A 24,662-nucleotide genomic window follows, 5' to 3' on the forward strand; every position below is an offset into this window, starting at 1 on the left:
CCTGTGTGACGGTACTATTTGGAAATTAACTGCAGACGCTGACAATAGGTGGATAGCAAAAAACGTGGCTCTCGCGAAGGATTGTGGGTTATGGCGCCAGTCTGCATCGGCTTCCAGTTCGAGACGCCGTGCCGAACGGGCGCTGTTGCTAGTGCCGTCGCTTTCTGTGCGTTCCATCTAGCAGTCTCGGTCCCCTTTTCTCACAAATTACAACATAATACTTAGGAGTGGACGTTATTCATATCAGCTGCACAAGCGCAATCACTACGGAATAGTTATAAAGTGCGAGCAGTCATGTCTTCATCGTGGCATGCATTTCTGGACACATGCATGTTGTTTTGCTGCAAAGGGGCGTTTCTGCGCATGTTTTCTGGCATATCAAGATCTGTTGCACATATTGTGTGATGAAATATCCGCCCAATCTGTTTTACTGTTGCTAACTCGTAAAATTATTTGTTACTTTTGTGTTGCAAAGATACCATCTCAGGTTCGATATAGTGAATGGCCATAGTAAAACGCTTTTACTCTAAGCGTAAACAACTCTGGCAGTTTGTCGCTTTTCTTTACGCCTCTGAATGAGATGTCGTTCCCCTGCGCACTCGAACATTGTGTTTCGATCAATGCATGCGAAATTCTTCCCACTCAACGTACACTTTGCCTTTCAAGCTCCACTAAAGCTATGGACACTTCACACTTGCCAGTTTCTGAAATACTAGACGCCATGTCATGCAACTCGTTGCTTCAAAACCAACTCCAATCGTTTTACGTACTACGATACCAGTAACTGAGCTTTTTGTTCCGTACGTTGTCCTTTTACGCACTCAGCAGTTTTCATAAATTTCGCAGAAAGTAGGCAATGCAGTATATCAATGCAAGTACTGTAATGTATCGGCGTACTTGATTGGGCAGAAAGAGTACGCGTACTCTTGTCAGAAGTCTAAGTGATTTGGGAGCATTTGTATGTTGACATTTGGCACCATGTGCTCATATGCATGAGTGATCTGAGGCAGCCACCGTTTGAGCTCGAATGCACTCAACGAAGCTGATTCTGCAAAACATTACTGCGTGTTTAAAGCATAACCATATCTATACTCGCATGCTGCGCTTGAGACCCACTGCTCACCGTTCCCCATGTTTGCCCCTACTTTTTGCTTCTTTCTCTAAAATGCGAAATACACTCAAACCTCATTATAACAATGTCACATCTTCCATGAAAATAACTTCGTTATATCTGAAAATTCTTATAAATGTTTATTGTAAACACTGTAGCTATGATAAGACTCAGCTTCATTTACTTCGTTATAACCAATAATTCGTTATATCGTATTCGTTATATCAAGATTTGAGTGTATGCGTTATCCATTCGCAAAAGATTCTAAGAACACAATCACTGGACAACCGGTAACAAACGCACCGCAGATTTGCGTGTTTCCTCCCCGATTACACCAAACAGCAGGCACCTTGAAGCAACGAAGAGATAGGCTCAAAACGGAAGTACCATAGCAGACGACGCACGTTTTGCTATCCACTATAAAGACACTGTTGTTGCCACTTTCTTCCCCTTGCAATAATTTAACACACAGGAAATACATGATGCATGCAGCGCCGTCAACTTGAATGCACGCAAGCCAAGGCAGATCACTGTGCCTGCAGTAGCCGTACACAACTGTAACTGAACAACATGAACAAAGTTATGTTGGGGATAGACATTTGACAGTTATAATTGCTTTCACAAAAGACAGTAAAACCGCATTAATTCAAACTCGGTATTTCGAAATTCCGCTTAATTCGAATGATTTTGTGGTCCCGTATTTCGCAAGGTAAATGTGTGGATAATTTGAAGCGGGCAGTCAGCACCAGCCCAGTTAATATGAAAACTTTGGGTGCTATGTGCCAAATCCTGACCCCGTTTCGCCGCAAATCTGCAGAAACAACGGCCCTAGGAGCCACAAGGCAATGCAGTGCAGCGATATAATGAGTGACAAGTGAAGCACCCATCGCTGCTGCCAGCATAAAGAAGAAAAAGAAAAAAAAAAAGCGGCTCGTGGTCAGCTGAAATGTGCACCTGTGGAAAAGACGCGCTTCACTGCAACACAGCGGTGACACGTGGGCAGCATGACGCATGCTTCTCTCAACGTGCGATCAGATTTACCCTTCTTTCCGGGAAAACAAAGGAATTAATAAAGGACGGTCTGACAGAATTCGTAATGCATGTGAACCTCTGACTGGCGGTTGCTCCGGCACTTTGCGGACTTGCACTGCTGGCAGAGTTCTTGCCTGCAACGCCTACTTTGAAAACTCATGTCGAAAACTCAATGATCATGTTTCCAGCCAGAACATATCATGAATTCCGTCACACAGGCCATTAATAAATTCTTTATTTACCAGAAAGAATGGGCGAATGGTCGCATCATGACGCATGACAATGCGAGAAGCAGGCAACATGCTGCCGCAAGTCACCACTGTGGTGCAGGGAAAGTGTCTTATGTTCCGCAGGGCTGCTGTTTCGTCGGTCGTCTCCGCGAACTATTGAACTTCCAAGCAGTTGAAATTCCCGGAGGCCACTGAGATGAGTGGAGCGCCATCGAAACGTTCAGGCGACTCATTCGAACCAAAATTTTTGGCGAGTCGAAGTTTTACGAGCAAACGAGAGCCCCAACCCGCTGGGCGCTGCCGACGGGAAGGTTAGGCCTACACCAAACGCCGGGGCGCCGGAGACCACAGGCGGCTGAGCGTCGTTCGTGAGCGCGGAGGCAACCCAACCTGGTCGCTGCGATCACCCGAAACCGGACAAGTCGCCCTTCTACCAAACACCACAGAAAAATGGAAGATGCGCCCAAGACACAAGACGATGCCCCAATGGACGAGGCCTCGCCGGAGCCGTCTCTCGTACTCCCGGAACAGGTCATGCATCAAGAATATCAATGGCAAACGGTCGTCTCCCTTCATCGGCGACGCCGCCTGCGAAAACAAAAAATCTGGCGAACAGGAAACCGGGCGAGCGCATTCTACATCGAAAACCACGCCGGAAGCGCTAGCCCTAACCCGGAGCCAGACACCGGTGAGCCGTGCGAGCACGCCGAAGTTCCCGACAACGCAGACGCACGGAGTAGGCCCCGCCAAGCGCGCCACCGCTCCCGCGCGCTGATCTGAAGGTCATAATTCGCCGAGACCAGGGCTGATCGTTCAAGAACTGCGTTCTATCGGTGGCCAAGGCGATCATCCAAGCCACTGGACGGGCGTCAACATGCAATGGGGAAGACTTCACGCCTGAGACGCGGGTCGAACATCATTATCGTGAGCACCTCACGAAGTACGGCGGCTACACACTCGTGAAAATTACGAGCCTCACCTTCCAGGAACGGCCATACCCTGTGAAGGTTATCTGTCAACACCCAAGGACTGTGTAAAGGTGTCGTGCACGGCATCGACGCGGGCACCAGCGAAGAGCTTTAGCAAATCTTCGGGTACGCACACATGGAGTTCGCATCGTGCGAGCCCGCATGCTCGGGACAATCGCAGACGGCACTGCTCCACTTGAGGGCCCCAACTGCCTCAATTGGTCTACTTCTATGGAGGGGAGATGCCCTGCCGATGCTAACCAGCCACAAGGCAGTTCTGCCCCATCTGCCGAACCCCCGGACACCGACCAGACGTATGCCCCAACCCAACGGCTCGAGCATGCGACGTTTGCAACCTTCCAAACCCAGAAGCCGGTCACACCTGCGTTCCGAAGTGCGCCCGTGTGGAGGGCCCCATATCACAGCCGCACAAAAGAGTGTGAAATAAACTAAGCGCATTCAGACCTGGCCAAAACCTGCACCACCGAGCCGCCAAGTGCCACCGATCTCCGCACGTGCCATCACCGAGCCGCCAAGTGCCCACAGGTCCCGCCAGCTTCCAGTTCGAGATCTAAGTCCCGCTCACGCCTCCAACCCAGGCCTCAATCCCAGTCACCCAAACGACGATCGAGGTCGATGCCCCAGCACCAGAGGCAGGCAGCAGCCACCGCAGACCCGATGACAATGGGTTCTCGCAGCACAACAAGAATAGGGAGCCTCCACCACGGCACCGCCGCAACAAAGACAGGGTAAGCGGACGACAGCAGCAGCTTCCCACTCGCACCAAAACCAACAGCCTCCACCATCCGCAAAATTCGAACAGGAACTCGCGAGCATAAAACACAGGTACAAACACTCACACAAGAAAACGACACCTCAAAGAACTAGTGACACAACTCTAACACAGAAACCACAGGAAACAGTGCCACACAAGCCATCACTGACCTGCAGCACCAATTCGAGGCCATCCGCCCAGATGCAAGCCTTCATGGACGACATTCGCATCAGCTGGGACAGCTGACAACGACGCTGCACTTAACGGCGCACAGGCAGCAGTTGCAGAAACAGAAGCACCTAAAGACAGCACGGCCAAAGACAAGATTCACCACACGGAACTACGCAATAGACTACGACAGAAACCTCCACAAGATAACCTCTACGACAGGATAAACCACATACCCCAGACTCAAACAAAAGCAACCACGTCTAAACATGCCTAGACCACGCAAGCAAGCCAAAGAAAACTTGAACTTGGCAATGGAACTGCCGCGGGTACGATGGAAAAAAGGGCTGCTGACACAACTGATCGCTCAATCTTCAAGGCCACCAGGGGTCGTCGCCTACAAGAGATCGGTACCCGACCAACACTTCAGGGATATGAAGCATATCACTCGAGGTCAAGATGACAAGTGGAAGGTAAGCCACGCTCGTGGATAAAAACATCACAACTATACAACATAAACTGGACGAACAACATAGACGTACTGCATGTACTCCTCGAATCGTCTACAAAGGCAAGAAGAAACAAAGTGCTTTCATTTTAAACATCTATAGCCCCCACGTCAAAGGCGGGCTACCATTGCCAAATCTTCCGAGACACCCTTTGCCTCGCCAAAGAAAACCCACTAGTCATATGGGCGACCTTCAACGCGCAGAACATGCTATGGGGATACAGAGGCGTGATGGAAAGGCCTCCAGCTAGAGACAACGATGGAATTGTGCAACTCATGCTCATCACAGACCCAAGCACACGACAAGGGAGGGAAACAGTGTAACACGTGACACAACACCCGACCTCACTTTCATCACACAAACCACACGAGCCGAATGGCACACCACTCGAAAACTTGGGAAGTGATCATACATACTGAAACATACACTACAGACTGGACGCCTACGCAGGGATATTGGCACAGCCAAATTCAATTAACTGACTGGCAAAAAATGAGGAAGCCCAAGAAACAGGATGAAGGACAATCACAAACTTGGAAGATGGTGCAACAAACTTTGTCGACAAAAGAACACCACACAAAGAATAGTCAGAACAACAGAAATCCCGGAGGTGGATTCCCATTTACTACATCTGGGACGCCAGACAAGGGCTTATCTGCCGCTGGAAAAAAGCAGAAGAACAATAGGAATGAGGACACGCATAGCGAAAATAACAGCGGAAGCGGAAGAATACGCCATGCAACTCGCGTCGGCGAACTGGTTAAATCTGTGACTCCCTGGACGGCACCTGGTACAGCCAAGACATGGACACCTCAAAGCCATCCTTGACCCCACCAAGACCAAAGGAGAGGGACACAAGGCCCGGAGCGCTTACAACACCTACCCAGGCAGCCAACAAGACTCGTCGACCCATCAAGGCCAAATGCTATGGAGATCATGCTCCTCGAGCCAGCAAACATCATACGTGGACAACCGAACCAACAATGGTGATGCTATAACTGAAAATGAAATGAGAGCAGCTATCGCAGCTACTACCCAGTAACACGGCGGCGGGCACAGACCGCTCACAAACGCCATGATAAGAAATCTCAGCGAGAAGTCCATGTCTGCACTCACAGCCTTCTCAACCAACACTGGGAACAAGGCACGGTGCAGCGCGTGGAAACACGCAAGAATAATGATGATCCCCAAACACCGGCAAGAAGTTGGCAATCGAAAACCTCAGAACATTTCGCTGCATCTCCTCGGCCAAGGTGTACGAAAGAATCATAAACACAAGACTGCAGAAGCACTTGGAAGATAATAAGCACCTGCCCGACACATGTTCGGTTTCCGGCTAGGCTGTCGTGCCAGGACGTACTACTACAATAAGGAAGAGGTCTCAGCAACGTTCCCCGCAACGGTGAACACGTCCTCTTAGCCATCGACATTAAAGGGGCTTTCGACAACATCAGCCAACCAAGGATACTGGAGGGGCTCGCAAACACCAACTGTGGTGAAAGAACATACAAGTTACATTCAGAGCTTCTTAAGCCAACGCACAGCGTATTGAAGATCGGAGAGCTCCAAGACTCATGCATACCAACCTCCCAAAAGGGCACGCCGCAAGGAGCAGTAATACACCCACGCTCTCAACGTAGCCATGGTCGGCCTTGCCAGAAAACTGCAGGAGGTAGAAGGGCTCCGACACGCCTTCTATGCAGACGACATGACACTCTGGACCACAAAAGCAGTGATGCTACCGAGGACTTCCGATTTGGAGCAATTTTTTGAGCAGCAAAATTTCCGTTTTGGAGCACTTTGGAGCAGCAAAATTTTCAACTTGGAGCACTTTGGAGCAGATAATTTTGCATCTGGGAGCACTTTGGAGCAGCGAATTTTACATCCTGGAGGGCAATACAGAAGCATATTGCATATGGGGCTCTTATGAAGGCTAGAATATTTCGATTCATTGCAAATCTCAAGGAAAAAAAATCATCTCAGGAGCATAGGCGTGCGCACAGTGGGGGCAGGGGGGGGCGGCCGCCCCCTCCCCTAATCACCTAAGAGGGGGGGGGGCGCAAAATCTACCCGTACATTGACCCTTGCGATAGCAATTATATGGACACTCTCGGCGGATTTTTGCCGACGCCGTTGCCGTAATTTTCCGTATAAAGTCCAAATTAATAACATCACCACGCGCATTCTAGCCGCGGGTAGAAGCTCGCGAGCGCTGGCGACGAACGCGGCTGAAGCGAAGATTAAACTAGCCGGCCGTCTGTCCCGCCGCACGGGCAGCGCATGAGATAACATCTTCCGCGTGCGGGCCTGCCGTCGATTGCTCATCAAACAGAGGGGAAAGAAACGCCCCGCCCGTCTTTTGTAAGGAGCATGAAGGGACGCCAGGGGAGCGGTAAGGGGGGGGGGGGTGCGCATCGTTCGAAGGGCGCAGTCGCTTGCGCGCGCGCTATCTCGAGGCATCAGGAGACGGCTCGTAAACTTGCTGTGCTCTCAACGCTTACTTCGCGTTTAGAGAACTCAGAGCAAGAAAACGCTTCGGTTCCTGGAGGGGCCTCATTCGCTTAAACCAGCGTTTTCTTCAGTTACGCGAGATCGGATTCAAAAGAGTTAGCGGCTAGTCTTACTTCGTTTCACAATACAATTTTTTGGTATCGCATTCATTGCTTCGCTCATAGGCGAAACTGAGTTTTTTAACCGTCAGCTATTGACCCCCGAAAGCGAGGGGCGGACGTGTAACATGGCGTAGCCGCTTCACTGTGGGCCGTCAGCGACGGGCCCGCTACTGACAGCTGCGCATTTGCGGCTGCTCCGACCAGGATATTTTACTAATGAGGACATTTTTAAAAAAAGCAAGCAAAAAATTCGAATTGGAACCCTAGCACGTGAGCTCGAAAGGGCAGGGCCTTTTAGGGGGTATTTACCGCAGAGTGATATTACAAACTCGGACGTGCTGGCGGAAGGAATTACGAAAAAGCTGTTCTGGATGAAGATCCATGGATAGAGTGACCTAGAATAGGGGGAGGGTCCAAAGCGCCGGCTCCCGCGTGGGCCTTTTGCCGTGAACTCCGCGCCGCGCCGCTGCTGCGCCGGACCCGTGGGCTTTCCGCGCTCGGGAAGCGGGCGGAAAGCGAGGGGCGTCTGCTACGCGCTGTAGTTTCTTGCGCCGCGTTTCCACACAGGGCACTTGAAGTCTACTTAACTTTAGTAATGCGGTGCGGAATGAAGCTTATCCATCTTTAAGCGTTGTGTTAGTGCTGGGGCAACAACACAATGCAAAAAATCACGTGTCAAGCGGCATCAGCGTGGCCTAGTTCCGGTCACAGAGTTCGAGAACGTTGGTGCGTGTGTAAAAACGCGCAAGACGGACACGCATAAGCAAAGAACGAAAAAAAAAACCCTATTCGCACGAGTAATCGGGCAATAGCATCACGCATGCGCGAATTAAGAGTAATAACAAAAGTAAATGGCACGCGCAGTCAGCTGAAATACTTGCGCGCAGCGACTTCACGAGCTTTTTACTCATAGTCACCACTGGTTTGCTAGCCATGTGCACACCGCTTTATTTGACAATTCATTAGCCTCCACAAGCTCTTTATTATGTACGGAGCACACCGGGAAGACGCAAGGGAAACAAAAAAAAGATAAAAAGAGTAGTGACGGCCATACGACCGCAATGCTGTTGGCTTATTTTTGTTTCGAGGTAGCGTACAACAAATCTCACCGTGCACAAACATGTGAAAGAAAAGCAATGTCAGGTAAACTAACCTTATTCCACAAGTTTTTGCATAAAAGGCGTAATATAGAAAATGCTTTACAAATATACAGATATCACGAAACAAAGTTACAAATGCCCCCATTCTTGCTGTACAAGCTGCCTGAACGAAAATACGGTAAGAATATATATATATATATATATATATATATATATATATATATATATATATATATATATATATATATATATATATATATATCGCATGTTGCATTGGATCGCTGAACGTCAGTATGAAACGTTCGCGCGAGATGCGTGCATTCCTTCAAGCCTTCACCATACGTAATGAAAACAGTTTCAAACAACTCATTCTCAACTTAGATGTTTTCACGGTTCTCGGAGGTTAGCGTTCGCCCGGTTCAGAGACGTTACGAAAAAACGTGGATGAGTAGTTACATAAAATACAATGTTTCTGCGGCAGTTGAGTGCGCGCCAACAGGGCACCCGACCGCAATTTCCCCTTTTTCCTGATGACCTCAATATAGCGTCCACCACAATTTCGTGCTGAAGCTCCGAGTACTTAAATAGCGGGTCTGTTTATCTCTTGAATAAATATAAAGAGATGACCAGACGGGTAAAGCAAGCTTCTTTTGTCCCGCAGACGCGTGCAATCAGCTGCTCTGAACTGAGAATCACGTTTGTTTTCGGGCGATCGCTCGTAACATGAAGGGAGGCATACACGATGGTGCACCGTTATCGTTTCATTTCTTTCTTTTGTCTTTTTTTTAACGCTAAAGCCTTAGATGCCTCATCAAACACGAAAATTGACCGTCTGCGTCCCGCGTAGCCAACACGAGTGATGCACAAAATCATCACGCGATGACGTCGACAGAACTTGTGACGTCATATGATGACGCCATATCACATGACATGGTCGCTTTCCATTGCCTCCGTGATCGGCCCCCGATGTAGGCAGTGTAAAAGCAGGTGAGATGCAGAAAGCTTGCAATGCCTTCGATCCTGTGGGCAGTCCGAAACCACATTATGTGCAGAAAGCTTTCGGAGAGGGGCGAGGGAGGATCAATCCATCGACTGACGAAAAAGATGGCTTTCGTTTTCGAGTCATCTCAGGCGAATGCATAAGGGACCATGTTTTTTTTTTTTTGATGTAATTTTTTCGCATACATTTTACCTACGTGGTCAGTTCTTCAATATGTATGGGTAAGTCTAACTGTTGACATCGATATTGGCGACCACCACGTTTTTTATAACCTGACGGAAACAAATCGACCACACATCGTCAGAATTATTTCGGCTGAAATCGGGTTTGCGCGCCATACACCATATCATTATGTTAGTCGTTACGCAAATGGCAAGCATGTCAAGTTAGTGATGCCATGACATATCGGTCGTGTTGGGCATACGTACAGGGTCGACCACATCTAAGCTGAACACTCATTAGTATTCAAGACCTCATGAAGCTATTGTTTACTACATAATTCGGAAAAATCATTACTGTGTTGTCGACACCATGGTTAGACACTCTATAACGGGCATCGCACTCGTGAAGTATAAGAAGCGTACTAGTTTTACCAGTTTGAATACTAATGAGGTGTTCAGCTTAGATGTGGTCGACCCTGTACATTCGTGCCCCTCCGTGCCAATTTCGTGTATACCAAGTGAACGAGGAGCGAGTTACGTGAGTAATTTTTACTTTTGGTACCGCGGCCACGCCGACTGACACATTCGGCTTCGCATGAAATGGCTTGAAACAGCAGAGATCGACGGAGGCAGCCCTGTAAAACAAATCGAATGCACGAAAAAAAGAGAGGATATGAAGGGTGCAAACGCGTTATAGGCATGTTCTCCTCCAGCAGCAAGTCGTTCGTCATTTCACACGAAAGTAAGCTAAGCGCCTTTTCTCACGATGAAGTGGCGCGCAAGATGCGTTCCTCAAACAGCCGCGGAAGTGTGGACCAATGCGGTGACAAACAAGCGGCAAGGAGATATACAAAAACCCCGTTTCACAACACACAAACGCGTTCTCTGTGTGATGAGGTCGCTGCAGGAATGTGCAGCGACGAAGTATTAAACGTTGCCCAAATTTCCGCAATTTAGCTAATAGCGGCCAAAATATCACGCGCGTAGCAGACGCTCAACGCTTGACGCGGCTTCCGCCGCGGAGAAAGCCCACGGGTCCGGCATGGCAGCGCCGCGGCGCGGATGTCACGCAAAAAGGCCCTCGCATTCCATGTATTCGGCGCGGCGCTTTGGACACTCCCCCTATTCTAGGGCACTATCCATGGAAAGTAATCTGAGGAAAAGTGTCAACGCGTTTTCCACCGTCGCGTGCTCTTCCATAAACGCGAAGCAAGGAAAATTCGATATTGTCCCATATATATACTGCGAGCGAATCCCAGATTTCATCCGCGATGTCCGGAAACAGAAGTGACAGACATTTTAGCTTGCACTCTTGTAGTTATTGATGAACCATTGCTTGTCATACGTGCCATGCGGACGCTTGAAACGAGCTATCAGCAGGCATTTCTGGACCAGACGGACGTCCGCCGAGAATCGCCGTCGACTTTCGCTACTATAAGCCTAGACGTCACGAGCCTCTGCGGAGGAGCGCGTTTTGCTGTCGAGCCGATTGCAGATCGGAAGCTCCGTCGGCACCGTGCATGGCATCGTGGCTTACTCGGAACGCACGCGCGAGCGCTATTTATTCAGCGGAATAATTTTGGTCCATGATTGCGACTTTATTGGCAGCCCAAGATCGAGCTGCACATGTTCTGACGCGCCGGCGGTGCGATTGCTGGTGATAGACGCCAAACAAACCCGAGATTTGGCGCAGTTGGCGCAAAATTTCGTCGATATTATCAGGAGGCGCGTAGTTAAATACAATTTGGCGCACTTTGGCGCAGTTGGCGCAGGAGTGGAATCACTGCAAAAGGATAACACTCGCTGAAAAGGAAGAGCGCCTGCAAACTGCAGCTCACATCATCTAAGAATATGTCAGCCAGCGTGGTTCTACAGTGCTCCCCAGAGAAATCTGAAATCTTAGTGTATGGAGAAGCAGACGTAACCACGCAGCTTCCACAGACCCATCACAAAAACTTGAGGTATACCTCAATGGAAAACCTCATAACCAGAGAAACCATGATCAGGATCCTGGGCATGTGGCTGCAGAGTAACCAACGAGCCCACCCCCACCCTTATGCTTCCTCCAAACCAGCGTCAAGGCTATCACGCATGATATCTCGGGGACATCTATAGAAAAGAGGGAGGAAGGAAGGAGACACCCTTCGACTTGTTCGAAGCCTGGTGGTAAGCCGCATAACATTAGCCTACCTTATTATAATCTCCACACAATCTGAGACCAGACGGGCCGACACCCTCTTGAGAATGGCATTCAGACTACTCTCCGTCTGCCGACCAGTACATCTACTGAGAAATTGATGGCAATGGGGCTTCATAAAACACCCTCAGCGACTTGTTGAAGCACTTCACGTCTCACACAACAGAGGACTTGAGCGTACTCGCAAGGGCCAACAGGTCTAAAAACCTAGGATTCCAAGCCTCGACAACGGAGCCAGGAAACCTGCGAGATACCCGTCTGTCCGGGAGGGCTATCACGTTGCCCCAATTCCACGCAACCATGGACCCCAACCTGCACAGCGGCAGAAGGAGAGCAAGGGCCCAAATACTTCCAGAAAAACCTATAGATTCCAAAATTACAGCCCGTTTCACGGACGCTGCATGTATGGGACGACGACGACTAAAGGAGCATGTGGGCAGTGGTATGCGACGCCGAGGCCACATACCTCTGGAGCATCTGTCCGCCTTGCAAGATCACAGAAGCCGAAGAGCTGGCCATCGCACTTGCCATCCGCGAAGGCCTGCATGCCAAACAAGCCGCTGACAACTCACAGACTCCAGCAGGCCTGCAGGAACTTCTGCAGGGCAGAATTGGGTGTGCGCGGCACATGTCCTTGCACAAATACCAAGGGAAGGCAAGGACGACTCCTACATACAACCGTCATATGGATACCAGGCCACTCTGGCATCACGGGTAACCTGCACGTGACCGGGCAGCTCGAGGCTTCGTACACAACCGAGCGCTCCCTACGTCGACTGCAGCGGACCCGGAGCCAGTTGACCTCCAGTATGCCACAATACTGATTACCACAGAGGGCGACGCCTAAGGTATCCACCACCTCATCAAAAGCTTGCGACGAAGGAGGCCACTGCATGGCGTAGACTCCAAACGGAACCTACAAAAACCTACACACACTACACCGCATGCACCCACATCTTACAGGGATGAATGCCCATGGTGCGGGGCCACACCAACCCTGTACCACATTACATGGGAGTGCACACTACACGACCTCGAACACCACAACATGAACACCTCATGTGAGCAATGGGAGGCACTGCTGTCCAGCCCGGCCCTCGACGACCAGATCAGGCTCGTTCAGAGAGCAGAGTGGATGGCAAGAGCCAGCGGAGCCCTGGACTAAGGGCCCGACCATCAGCAAGGCCCCTACGAGGCAATCCACAGGAGCTTTGCCTGTACATAAATAAAGTTTGTCATCATCATCATTCAGCTGACCACGAGACCGTTTTTTTTCTTCGTCTTTTTTCTTTTTGCACTGGCCACAGCGAGACCCGCCGTTTCCCCGCGTTTGTGGCAAAATTGGGACCGGGTATTGCTGGAAAATAACCCTTGGAGCCACAAACTAGCAAGCACAGCAAACAAACACCTCTGATTACTTTCAGTAAATCAAAGTTCTTTGCATGCCGCTTTTTTTATGTCTCGTTAATTCAAAACCCGCTTAATTCGAAGATTTTTCACAGTCTCAGTGACTTTGAATTAACGAGGTTTTACTGTATATAGTTACTGCATCGCTTATATAGTGTGCATTATTTTATCCAATAAGCAACTGTAGCCGATTTTTGTGTTGCCAGTGATGGCGATGCATGGTCTTCAACCGGCCCACTGGTTGTGCTGCAGGCGGTACGCCAGCAGAACTGCCATGAACTTTGGACACCTCTTGCACGGGAGACATTCTATGAATCAAAGGCTGGTGCACCACCACAGCATGTTTGACGCATAAGCCGGGGGGATGCAAGGCAGCATATCAGGCAAACTAAAAATGTGGAGCTGTTGTAACCGGAAGCGCACAATGTTTTGAAACATGATAAATATACAACATGACACTGGTAGTGATGTAGGTACCACTTGACTTTTAAGGAGGGAGGAAAGGGAGCTGTTTCTTGACATAAAAGTGTTTTATTATTTAAGGTAGAATGACGAGAGCTTCACCAATTAAGTATTTTCATTAGAAGTGTGCGAATATTCGAAATTTCGAATATTTTTCGAATAGTTTGCTATTCGATTCGATTCGCACTGAAATTTTACTATTCGAACTATTCGAACTTCCCAAAGACAAATGCAATCAACGTCCGATTGAAAGTGACCCCTTCAGATTTTTAAATGCTTCACCTCATTACACTCTCGTATTGCGGCAAAGCTGCCTTTCAAGCTCCGTTACGGTCGAACTTGGCCAAGAGACGAAGTCCGGTTGGAAGTGGTCCCTAGATTTTCAATATGCTTCACCATCACACCCCGTATTGCGGCAAAACTGCCTTTCAAACTCTGTTACGGTCGAACTTAGCCAAGAGACATTCAACGTCCGTTTGGAAGTGGTCCCTAGATTTTCCATATGTTTCACCTCATCACACCCCGTATTGCGGCAAAGCTGCCTTTCAAACTCCGCTACGGTCGCAAATGTATTAACTCAAGAAAACGCTGGTTCCAACATGGAGATGAAAGATGTGGCAGAGGTGAGGGCTCAATTAATGCTGTTTTGGACCTGAAACATGGGCAGGAAGTCCAAAATATCGGACGCCGAAGGTTTTTAGCATCCAAAATTTCAGATAGTATATATCGATGTCTACGAGGCAGATTCGGAACTCCGGACTTGAAGGGAGCACACCCTTGTCTGCCACACCAGTTGGCCTTCCACAGAAGTTGAGAGAGGAGGAGAGGCTGAGGAAATAGCATTTTGCCCATCACGTGTAAAGTGTTGTCGGCAACACTTTGGTTGCACCAAATCATCTACATAAATAGAATTCGGCCTCTACATTGCCTCATTCTTGATAAGAAAGACAACTATGAAATATGACCCCAACAGCGCTTCATCAACCTAGCGAAAAGAAACACTTTCATATTGCTATCTCACAAGAACATACTTAGGGATTCTCTGCAACTTTTCTGTAATTTCACTTCGAATTATTCGAAAAATGTTTGAGAAATATTCGAAAATTATTCGAAATTATTCGATTTGATTCGCACTCAATCTTTATTATTCGAACTCGCTTCGCACCCAAATTTTGCTATTCGCACAGCTCTAATTTCATATGTTGAAAAAAGTGATAAAAGTAAGCCATTAATTTAGAACAAATTATAACAAAAACATCTTTTGATCACATATTTAGTAAGTGGCTGTGCATACATTACTAAATTAGGGTCATTAGATTCTACACATACCAAGGAGTGCAACAAGAGTAACTTTTTGGTTGTAGCTTTCCTGCAACAAGTTATGAAGCTTCAAAGTTCTAACTTGAACAACTTAGAAAAAGCACTTTTCTTATTTCACCCTTTCTAGCAATTTATAACTTCTCAAGAGTTAACATATGGCACCCTATTGCACTCACTAAACACTCAGCTTTTCAGCAAGACAAAAATGATCAAAATTGAGTGTGTCAAAACTGAGAAAAGCTTGTCAGTAGATTGTAAGGTTATAAAAACGAAACCAAAAAATCAATATGCCTGGCAATTTTTGGCACCAAAAAGCAGCTTCACCCCTTAAAAACCAGCAGGCTGAGTGCAATATCAAATGTCATTTTCTGGCTTCATACTGCCATAAGAAACTGTTTTGGGTCAATAACAAGGACTCATTGTTTATCAGGAAGTAATTGAAATTATAGTAACATTTTTCTGTAAAATGTACAAGTCCGACTTTTTGACACGCTCTCTTTGAAGATGAAGCAGGACCCTGCTTCATTTTCAAAACTTGCGCCACTGCAGTACAGTTAAACCAACTTCTAACGATATCAGTTTTAACGATTATTGGTTATAACAATGAGAAGCTGCTGCACTGCGAACTTTTGTACATTTGCTGTGGTGAATTAACCCGCTTGGTCATTTCATCTGTCTGGCTGCTGTGCGTCCGTGCTTGCCGAAAGGTAATCAAACGCAAAATACTTAAAAAGCAAGAACAAGCCCACCGGCGCATCCTCATACAGTAGGACCTGTTTTGCAGCCTTCTTAGCATTGCCAGCCTTGCACGCCTCTCCCGTCGGCCTTCCACCCCTCCAAACATGAATGGGCTACTCCGCGCCACACGCCACCCTCCAAAACACGAATGGACCGGCCAAGCTGTGCCAAAAGCGCTGCCCGGGTACCAGTTGGCTCGCTTGCCCCTCATTTGCGTAAAACAAGCAAGGCTAATCAACATGGAGTTTTCTCGTCCAAGCCAGCAAGAGCATGTAGCCAGATGCTTCTGGTGATCTTGCCAGAGGTTTAAGGATTTCTCAAGCTGATAGGCAGCTGTGGCAACCTCGCATTTTATAAGATATACTCACGTTTGTCTACTATCCTTCTGTGTCATCATTACCAATATGTGTTGGCATATCCCATTGGATACAGTTTTCTCACATACCCTTATTTTGCTTTTTTTCATGCAACCCTGTTATAACAATGGAATTTTCGCGGCACTTGAATATTGTTATAAGTGGGTTCGACTATACAAATCCTAGAGCACCACAGTTTTAACAGACTTCAATACCATTTCTACAAAAGACATTAGAAGAATGTGGCATGGTAACAACCAGAAACCAATGCATATTTTCATAAGCCTACTACACGATACTACCAACACTACTATGCTCATAGAAGTGTCCCCTGCATGGCAACTACATTGATGGTTTACTTGTGCAGGTGCCTGAGCACAGTACCCCTACTCTACTAGACTATAACCACTGAATGAGTTAGAAGGGAGTCTACAGAGCTTTAGAACCGACAAATGGTCTTATGACTCATTGTAAAATGTGGCTCAAACAATAGATAGTTTTATAGATTTCACTCATAAATTTGCACAAAAATAATAGCATCCAATACCATCATGAATTTAAAGGGGTCCTGAACCACTTTTCCAAGTAATCATTGCCTGACCTCAGTATGAGAGTTTATTGCCTCACGAATTGATTGCCACAAAATGTTCGAAGCTGTTAAGTACAAGCGGAGTTTCAAGAATTTTGTTGCACACTATAAGTGCTCTTATTATCGTCCTGACGAGTGTGCTGGAAGCACACAAGGAAGGATAACAAAGGGAAAAGAAGCTATGTCACACACGTAATGAAACGTGATCGCTCTCTCCCGGTGAGATTTCAGTGCTGTTAATGTGTAATTTCAGCCCACTATAGAACGCAGCACCAGGCACGTGGTGGCACAACATGGCAAGAAGCGCATCCCATCCAAACGCCCCTGTTAGTTTATGTCAGCTATCAGCCAACAGCAGCAATCTGCTGCATGACAAAAAATCTGTTATGACGGCCCTCTGAAGAGAGTGCACGGGCCTCTGTCAGAAGAGAGGCTGGTTGAGAAAGTGGCAACTTCACATTCCGCTTGTGAACTCTCCTTGCCGTGCATGACTGCAAGATTTGGCTGTAATGTTCACAGCATCATCTGCTTTACACTGTATGTGTTGTTCCACCAAGAACAAGGGGTGGTTCAGGTCACCTTTGATTTCGAACAACCGCGGTCGGCATATAAAGTATGCCGACCGCGGGCGGGGGGGGGGGAGGGTACTGCGATAGCAATTATATGGACATTAGGCAGTTATAGAATAGCGTACGCAAAGCTTTGCGTTGGCTTTTCGCGCAACTGCACATGCGTCGTACGCTAACCGCTTGCGGGCTCCTGTTAATAGCGGGCCGCAAATGCTAACTTAGCGTACGCTAATCTAAAACTGCCTACTGTCAGCGGGATTTTGCGGTCGCCGCTGATCTGTACAGAGTCCAAACCGATAACATCGCTTACGCATCGTCTGTTTCACGTGCGAGTAAAAGCGCGCTAGCGCTCGCGACGAACGCGGTTGAAGCAGAGATGAAACGACACGGCCGTCACCGTCGCGCGAAGGGCACATGCGATAACATCACTCCGCGTGCGTGGCCTGTCGTCGCTTGCTTACCAGTTATTTCGTCGGGCAAGGGACCATAAGGGGCGCCGTTGAGACGGGGACGGTCGCGATCTCGACAGACAACGGTAACGGCTACCCTTTTAAGTGCTGGTCTCTCCACTTAAAGCAGTAGTGACACAAAATTTTGAAGGCGAGATAACTTGTGGGATAGATTTTTTAAATTGCGTGTAGCGCATCTGTACGCGAAACGTCCCACCTCGCGTCACGACATCAAACAACAGCCACGTGCATCACGAGCTTGTGTTGGCGCCATAATTCTTGCGAGCGCTCTCTCCTAGCGAAAACGGAGCGCATCTTTTTTATGTACTTATGTACGCATCACAGGCAAGACGCGGATGCAGCGCTATGACACGTTTGCGTTGGCAGCACTGCGGCACAAAGTGCACAGCTACTTCATGCGCAATGAAACTGAGTTGAACGTTTCTACCATCGTTAAAAAAAGAAGAAGAAGAATCCTTTCTACTACATGGCCAGACAGCTCTGCTCATGTGGCCAGACAAAGCACTGGACGCGCGGGGCAAAACTGGATTTCCGGGAGATTTTCCTATGACCCGTACAACCGGGAGAAACGTTCAAAATCCGGGAGTCTCCCGAGGAATCCGGGAGACTTGGCAGGTATGCTTCCATATATCCAATATTTCATTATATCAAAGTTCAACTTCAATTTAAACTATGCTTACCACAAAAAATTTCTTATTTGACCAGAGATCACATTCAAGCAGTAACTACACCAAGTTATATCATGTTTTACAAAAAGTACATGCTTTCTACTATGTTACTGCAAAATATTTTGTAAGTATTTTATTGTGCACAGTAATATTAATTCATTCGAGCAAGATACAGCAATTTGATCATTTCACCCCCTTCAAAATAATTCATTTGCAAGGCTCTGTATTACCAACCACACTGAAGTCCCTGCTGTTCAGAAAGAAAACACCTAAATAGCACATATACTGGTACTTCAAAGTATAAGTTGAAAGTAAGAGGTACAGTTTCACCAAAAGAAAATTAGTAGACAAACCTTTGTTTGGATGGACAAAAGTGAACAAGTTGATGTTCCGCTAGCTCAGTAACATTATGCAGACGCACCACATAAGGCACTTCGTAGGGAGTCTGTGAATAAAATCCATTGAAAAGAAATGGCAGTTATCCAATAAAGTTATGCAAGTACACATTAAAAACAACATGTTTATCATGTAGTCGCAAATTCACATTCCAAAGGAAAATATGAAGTATGAATATAGATGGATTCACACTGTTAATCTTAGTTCCACACTAAGCAAATGCTTTTAATAGCAAGCAAGTGAAAAGCAAATGAGAAAAAAAGAGCGCTAACATCAAACAAACTTTATTAGTGGAAACAGCGAATAATAGACCTTTCAACTGGGGTTGCTCTGCAAGTTCCGTGCAACCAAACTTACGATAAGCAAAAAACATTTCTGAGATTACCTGCTTACACAAGGTGTCCCATCATCTCAAAAAGCCCGCAAACATTCTAAAGCTAGAGCTTTTTTCTGCCCCTTGCAAGCTAAGTGAGCTGTGTCATTTGAGGCGTCTTGGTCTAAGAAGGACTGTGTAATAAAAGACACAGAGTGTAGTTCGTCAGCTGCATCTACAATATGGTGTACAACAGACCGCACCGCTGTGATGTGTAATTATAATAATTGTTGGGCTTTAACATCCCAAAACCACGATCTGGTTATGAGAGATGCCGTAGTGGAGGGCTCCGGAAATTTTGACCACCTGGGGTTCTTTAACGTGCACCCAAATCTAAGTATACGGGCCTCAAGCATTTTCGCCTCCATCGAAAATGAGGCTGCCGCGGCCGAGTTTTGATCCCTCGACCGGCGGGTTAGCAGTCGAGCACATAACCACTAGACCACCGTGGCGTAGCCAGAAATATTTTTCGGGAGGTGTTATATGCCGCTGGTAAAAAAAAAATAAGAAAGAGAGCCTGCTCCCAAACAATATCTTCATAATTTTTCTGCTTTAAGGGGGACACTGCTCTTAAAAGCTTTTTCTCATTTCTTGATCGATTTTGAGGATACTTCGCAAGTTTATGTATATTTGCATGCTGATCTCAAATATGCAATTATTTTTCTAGTATAACCAGTAGTTTTTAAAATACAAAATATTTTATGTGCCTTTTGGGGAGGAAGATTTTTTTTTTCAACAAAAAGGGTTACAAAGTAAATCAGCATATCACAATAACCTGAAATCAAAACTGAGTGCAATGCAACAAAAATGAATGTTCTAAGCCCGTTAGAAGAAAAGTTACGGTATGTTGAACATTCGCGAAGGAAATCCCAGCTTGAAATTGACGCACTCGTGAATGTTCAACATAGTGTAACTTTTGTTCTAATGGGCCCAGAACATCCGTTTGGGTGAGCTCTATCTTTAATTCCCCTTGTGTTTAATTTGTGCATTTCTTTTCTGAATATTCATGCTCGAACTGGATATAACGAAAACCTGTTTATAACAAATTTTTGGGGGAATTCGTCAATTTCGTTATATCCAGGTTTAACTGTAATTAGTATCCAGTAGGATCAGCTGTGTGATCCTGTGTTTCACCGCACGGCCTCTAGGTGCAGTGGTGAACAAAAAAGTTAATGTTTATTAGTTTGTGATGCTTTCTGCCAAGTAACCACGACGTATTCGCCACTTATAGTGCCTCAGTTTTCATTTGGGTTTAACAGATCAGTGGCAGGACCACTGACAGTCAAATTATTGTTGGTGACTTTTATGCTTTAAAGGTCTATGTCGGATAATCACAAAATTGAAGCACAAATGCTTTAAATAACATATAATTAATGCTAGCATTGTTAATTAGGAGCCCCGCCACGGTGGTCTAGTGGTTACGGCGCTCAACTGCTGACCCGAAGGTCGCAGGATCGAATCCCAACCGCGGCGGCTGCATTTTCGATGGAGGCGAAAATGTTTGAGGCCCGTGTACTTAGATTTAGGTGCACGTTAAGAACCCCAGGTGGTCAAAATTTCCGGAGCCCTCCACTACGGCGTCTCATAATCAGATCGTGGTTTTGGGACGTTAAATCCCAGATATTATTATTATTATTATGTTAATTAGGATCAATTTTGGAGTCACTTCAAGACACCTGCCCAAAAATATATAAATTTAGCGCCCCACCAATGTGGAGCACCATAGGATCATGTAGGCTCAAGCTTCAGCAACATTGAGAACGTGCTTTTTTATTCAGGGCCTCGTATGCATAGGTCGGCAAAAATATAGGAGCTCACTCAGACTCACTCAACAAATACATTTTGCTCTGAGGGCTCACTCGGACTCAGACTCACCAAAATTTTTCTCAACCGGACTCACTCAGACTCGGACTCACGGCTTCACCTGAGTCTGAGTGAGCCTGACTGAGTCGACTCATGAGTCCGTTGGTGTAAAATTAGCTTTTTTTAGATCTTGGTGTCAATTCTCTTAAATGCCAATATCTGACATAATCGGTGCGCTACAATGCGCCTTTTGATCTTGTACATTCAAATACTAATTTTCAGTGGTTTCAATCCAGTACGGACATTTTATGAAATACACGACTCACACGAGATATTTTTATCAACAACCTCAAGAACTTCCCATGAAAGAGTTTGCTGGGGGAGGTCATGGCACCTCTTCCCCTAACCGCGCTTCTGATCAATAAATAATGAGGTGGCGCATGAATGCTAGAGTGCTGAGATATATATGAATAATCTTTAGTACAAATGCAAGCCAATATAAGGCTGATAGTAATGCTGAAGATGAGTAGACAGGACCATAAGTCGGCAAAAAAAGGTGGAGCTCACTAAGACTTACTCAAGAAATACATCTTGAGCTTCGGACTCACTCGGACTCAGACTCACTAATATTTTCAACTGGACTCACTTGGACTCAGACTCACGAAAATTTTCTTCAACCGGACTCACTCGGACTCAATCTCACCAAAATATTACTCACCTGGCTCACTCACTCAGACTCAGACTCACGACCCGATCTGAGTCTGAGTGAGCTTGAGTGAGTCAACTCATGAGTGAGTTTGCCGACCTGTGCTCGTATGTTTGAAGAAAGGACACGACGTGGGTGTTGCATTATTAGCCAGGGTGTGACGCCGGGCGTGTTCTCCTGCCAAAATTTCTGTTAATATAGGACACCTGCCATACAATGACACGCAATATATTCGCCTACACAGGCCCCACCTCACAGTCAGTAGTATGCCCCTTCGGAAAAAAAATTTCCTCGCAATGCCACTCACAATGCCACCGGAGAAGCAACCCGAACCATCTATGAGAAGCCCTACAACAAAGCGAGAGAGCCGAGGGAGGAAGGCCCCCGTCATGCACCAGTCACGCACGTCACAGGAAGCCTGAGCACCCGCTAAACATGTATTGATGACAATGACGTGAGGTGCTGCTAACTCAGACGAGGACTCGTGCTCACTTTGAAACATGTTCAAGGCTACGTTTGCCACGGATAACCAGTCAGAGATACCTATGCATGCAACAGAACGGAACAACAAAAAAACGCCAAGCCTGCGCTGAAACCGCAGCACAGTCACAGCGAAAGCTGGAAGAGCGGCGTTTCTAGAGCCCGTTGTAAGCTCTCTTGGGGCGACAATACAAGTACACTAGAAAGGTACCCACTACGCCATAAATCACAATTTTTCTGAAGTTGGGAAGCACCTACTAAGCCATTATTCGTCATTCTGCAGAGAAGCGAGGCACCAGCTACGCGTCTGTAAGGCATTATCTGCACTTTGTTGACGCGACGACTGATGACGATGAAGAAATATGGCTCAGCCCTTTGTAATGGGTTGGAATCTTTAAACGCCCACCAGCTATGTAATTTGCATTGGGTGATGCCCGGTCGCTATTTCCTTCTCCCGTCATGCTGTATAACATACGTTGACGTGGGAGAGAGACGGGGGTGGGGCGAAGAACTTTACTGAGACCCCGAGGAAATGGATCATGCGCTTATGGGCTTCCTTGGCAACCAATACAAGTTCACTTGCAACCCCGAGGAAGTGGATCATGCGCTTATGGGCTTCCTTGGCAACCAATACAAGTGCACTTGTGAGGAACCCACTACGCTATAAATCATTGTAATTTTTGAGAATAGGGCAGCAGGCACTGTGCCATTTTTCGTCATTCTACGGAGAGCATTGGTACCTGCTAAACACACGTAAGGCATTATGCGCACTTTGTTGATGCTGTGCCTGATGACAATGAAGAATTATGGCAGAGCCCTTTGTAATGGGTTGGAAGCATTCAACAACCTACTCGTTGCGCAATTCGCATTGTGTGACTCCTGGTTACAGAATTCGCGTTGTGCGACGCTTGGTGCTTATTTTACTCTTCAACCACGCTATATTGCATATGCTAGTGTTCCTTCCAGACATGAAGCCAGTATAGGACCTTTTTGCAAAGCAGTTTCAAGCACCGGCATAGCTCAGAGGTTGAATACTGGGCTCCCACGCAGAGCGCCCAGGTTCGAACCTCGTTCCATCCTGGAAATTTTTTCTTATTTCGTTTTTTTTTTTCCTTATTTCGAGCGATACTGGTTACGGACACCGGCGGCGGCGGCGGACAACTACGGCGCCAAAAACGGCCGGTGAAATGATCTCATAACAGCTTTCGCTGTAAAACATCTCAAGCTTGATATTTTGGTGTCAGTGGTCCTTTAAACAACAGAAATCATAAATGTACGCAAAGCAGCAGTTTTCATGAGAAACCATAAAAACGCTCACCAGAGGATGCTTGTCCTTGTCCCTTAGTGCAGCCACTTCTGTGAAGAGCTTGTAAGACTGAAGTGGTGCCAGGTATGACTTATACTGGCAAGGTATGCTGATGCCATCATCTGATAAAAAAAATAAGATTGAAGTGCAAAACAATATTTAAAACACAGAAGTGATACACAGCATCACTTTGCAATTCTGCACAAAGAAGTGTTTAGCTGGACTATGAAAATGACAGCTTATAAAAATTTGCATAACCGTATTCTTTTGAACAGCATGAGGAAGATTGGACAATCTTGGTACATGAAATCGTCACTGCGAAGTGTGTGCCTTTGTTATGAGCTTGAAAAAACAACTGTGTTGAATAAAATACATCTGCTTAGCTTTGAGAAAGTTAGACTACAGACTGAAGAGATGAAAAATTCTTGAACCAGGGTGTTGCTAGAGCAACGTTTGGCAAGTGGTCTTGTCTTCTTGAAGGCAGATACTAGGTACCTTCCTTAGCTGTGTGTATCCTTACGCTTTGCTCACTTTCCCCCAACCACAAAGTGGAGGAGGGAAAAAGAAAAGGGAGGTAGGAGGAAAGACAGGAAGGGTTGTGATAGGCTGGCATGTCAAATGGAGTCAGTAAGGAGGAACACATCAATAAGGGAAAGAAAACCAGGGGAGGTACATGCCTTGTGTAGGGGTTTTGTTATGTTCAAAGGGGTGAGGGAAGGCGTTCCACTTAGTCGTGAATCGGCTGGGGTCCAGGAAAAATGCAAAAAGCACCATTGTATTTCGCATCACATGTGAGCAGAAGCTAAACATGGGGATTTCACAGTCAGAGCGGTTAAAACGCTTAGTAGGTAAAAGGATCAAGTCTCACTAGTCGTCAGTGTACAATCGGCATCACATGAAACGCAAACAGCGGAGCACCTGGCCCAAGCATTGGCAACGGTATAGTGCACGCCGTTCAGTCATCACCACTGACACGCACACACACCTGGTTTGGCAGCACAGTGCAATACAAAGCATGAATGCGGCGCACGAGTGGAAAACCGCATGAGTGTATCTCTTGATCACGAGGTTGCAAGCTGCAATACGCACACCAGTGCCCGCGTTTCATTCAGCACCGATAGTACTCATGGTTTTGGCGAACTGTGCTACAGCACTC

The 24,662-nt window shown here is 46.9% G+C and overlaps 1 protein-coding gene across 1 annotated transcript in view; it reads right to left on the bottom strand.

The window, feature by feature from the left end:
• Positions 1-24,662, bottom strand: part of LOC119378807 (protein arginine N-methyltransferase 5-like) — a gene marked incomplete at its 5' end in the record, with an annotated part of 54,004 nt that overhangs the window by 8,352 nt on the left and 20,990 nt on the right. Inside the window, 3 exon segments of the mRNA XM_049411824.1 lie at positions 18,796-18,824; positions 18,826-18,887; positions 23,519-23,628. Coding sequence (XP_049267781.1) covers positions 18,796-18,824; positions 18,826-18,887; positions 23,519-23,628 — 201 coding nt within the window.

The sequence above is a fragment of the Rhipicephalus sanguineus genome, unplaced genomic scaffold (genome assembly GCF_013339695.2).
Source record: "Rhipicephalus sanguineus isolate Rsan-2018 unplaced genomic scaffold, BIME_Rsan_1.4 Seq989, whole genome shotgun sequence".
Lineage (NCBI taxonomy): Eukaryota > Metazoa > Arthropoda > Arachnida > Ixodida > Ixodidae > Rhipicephalus > Rhipicephalus sanguineus.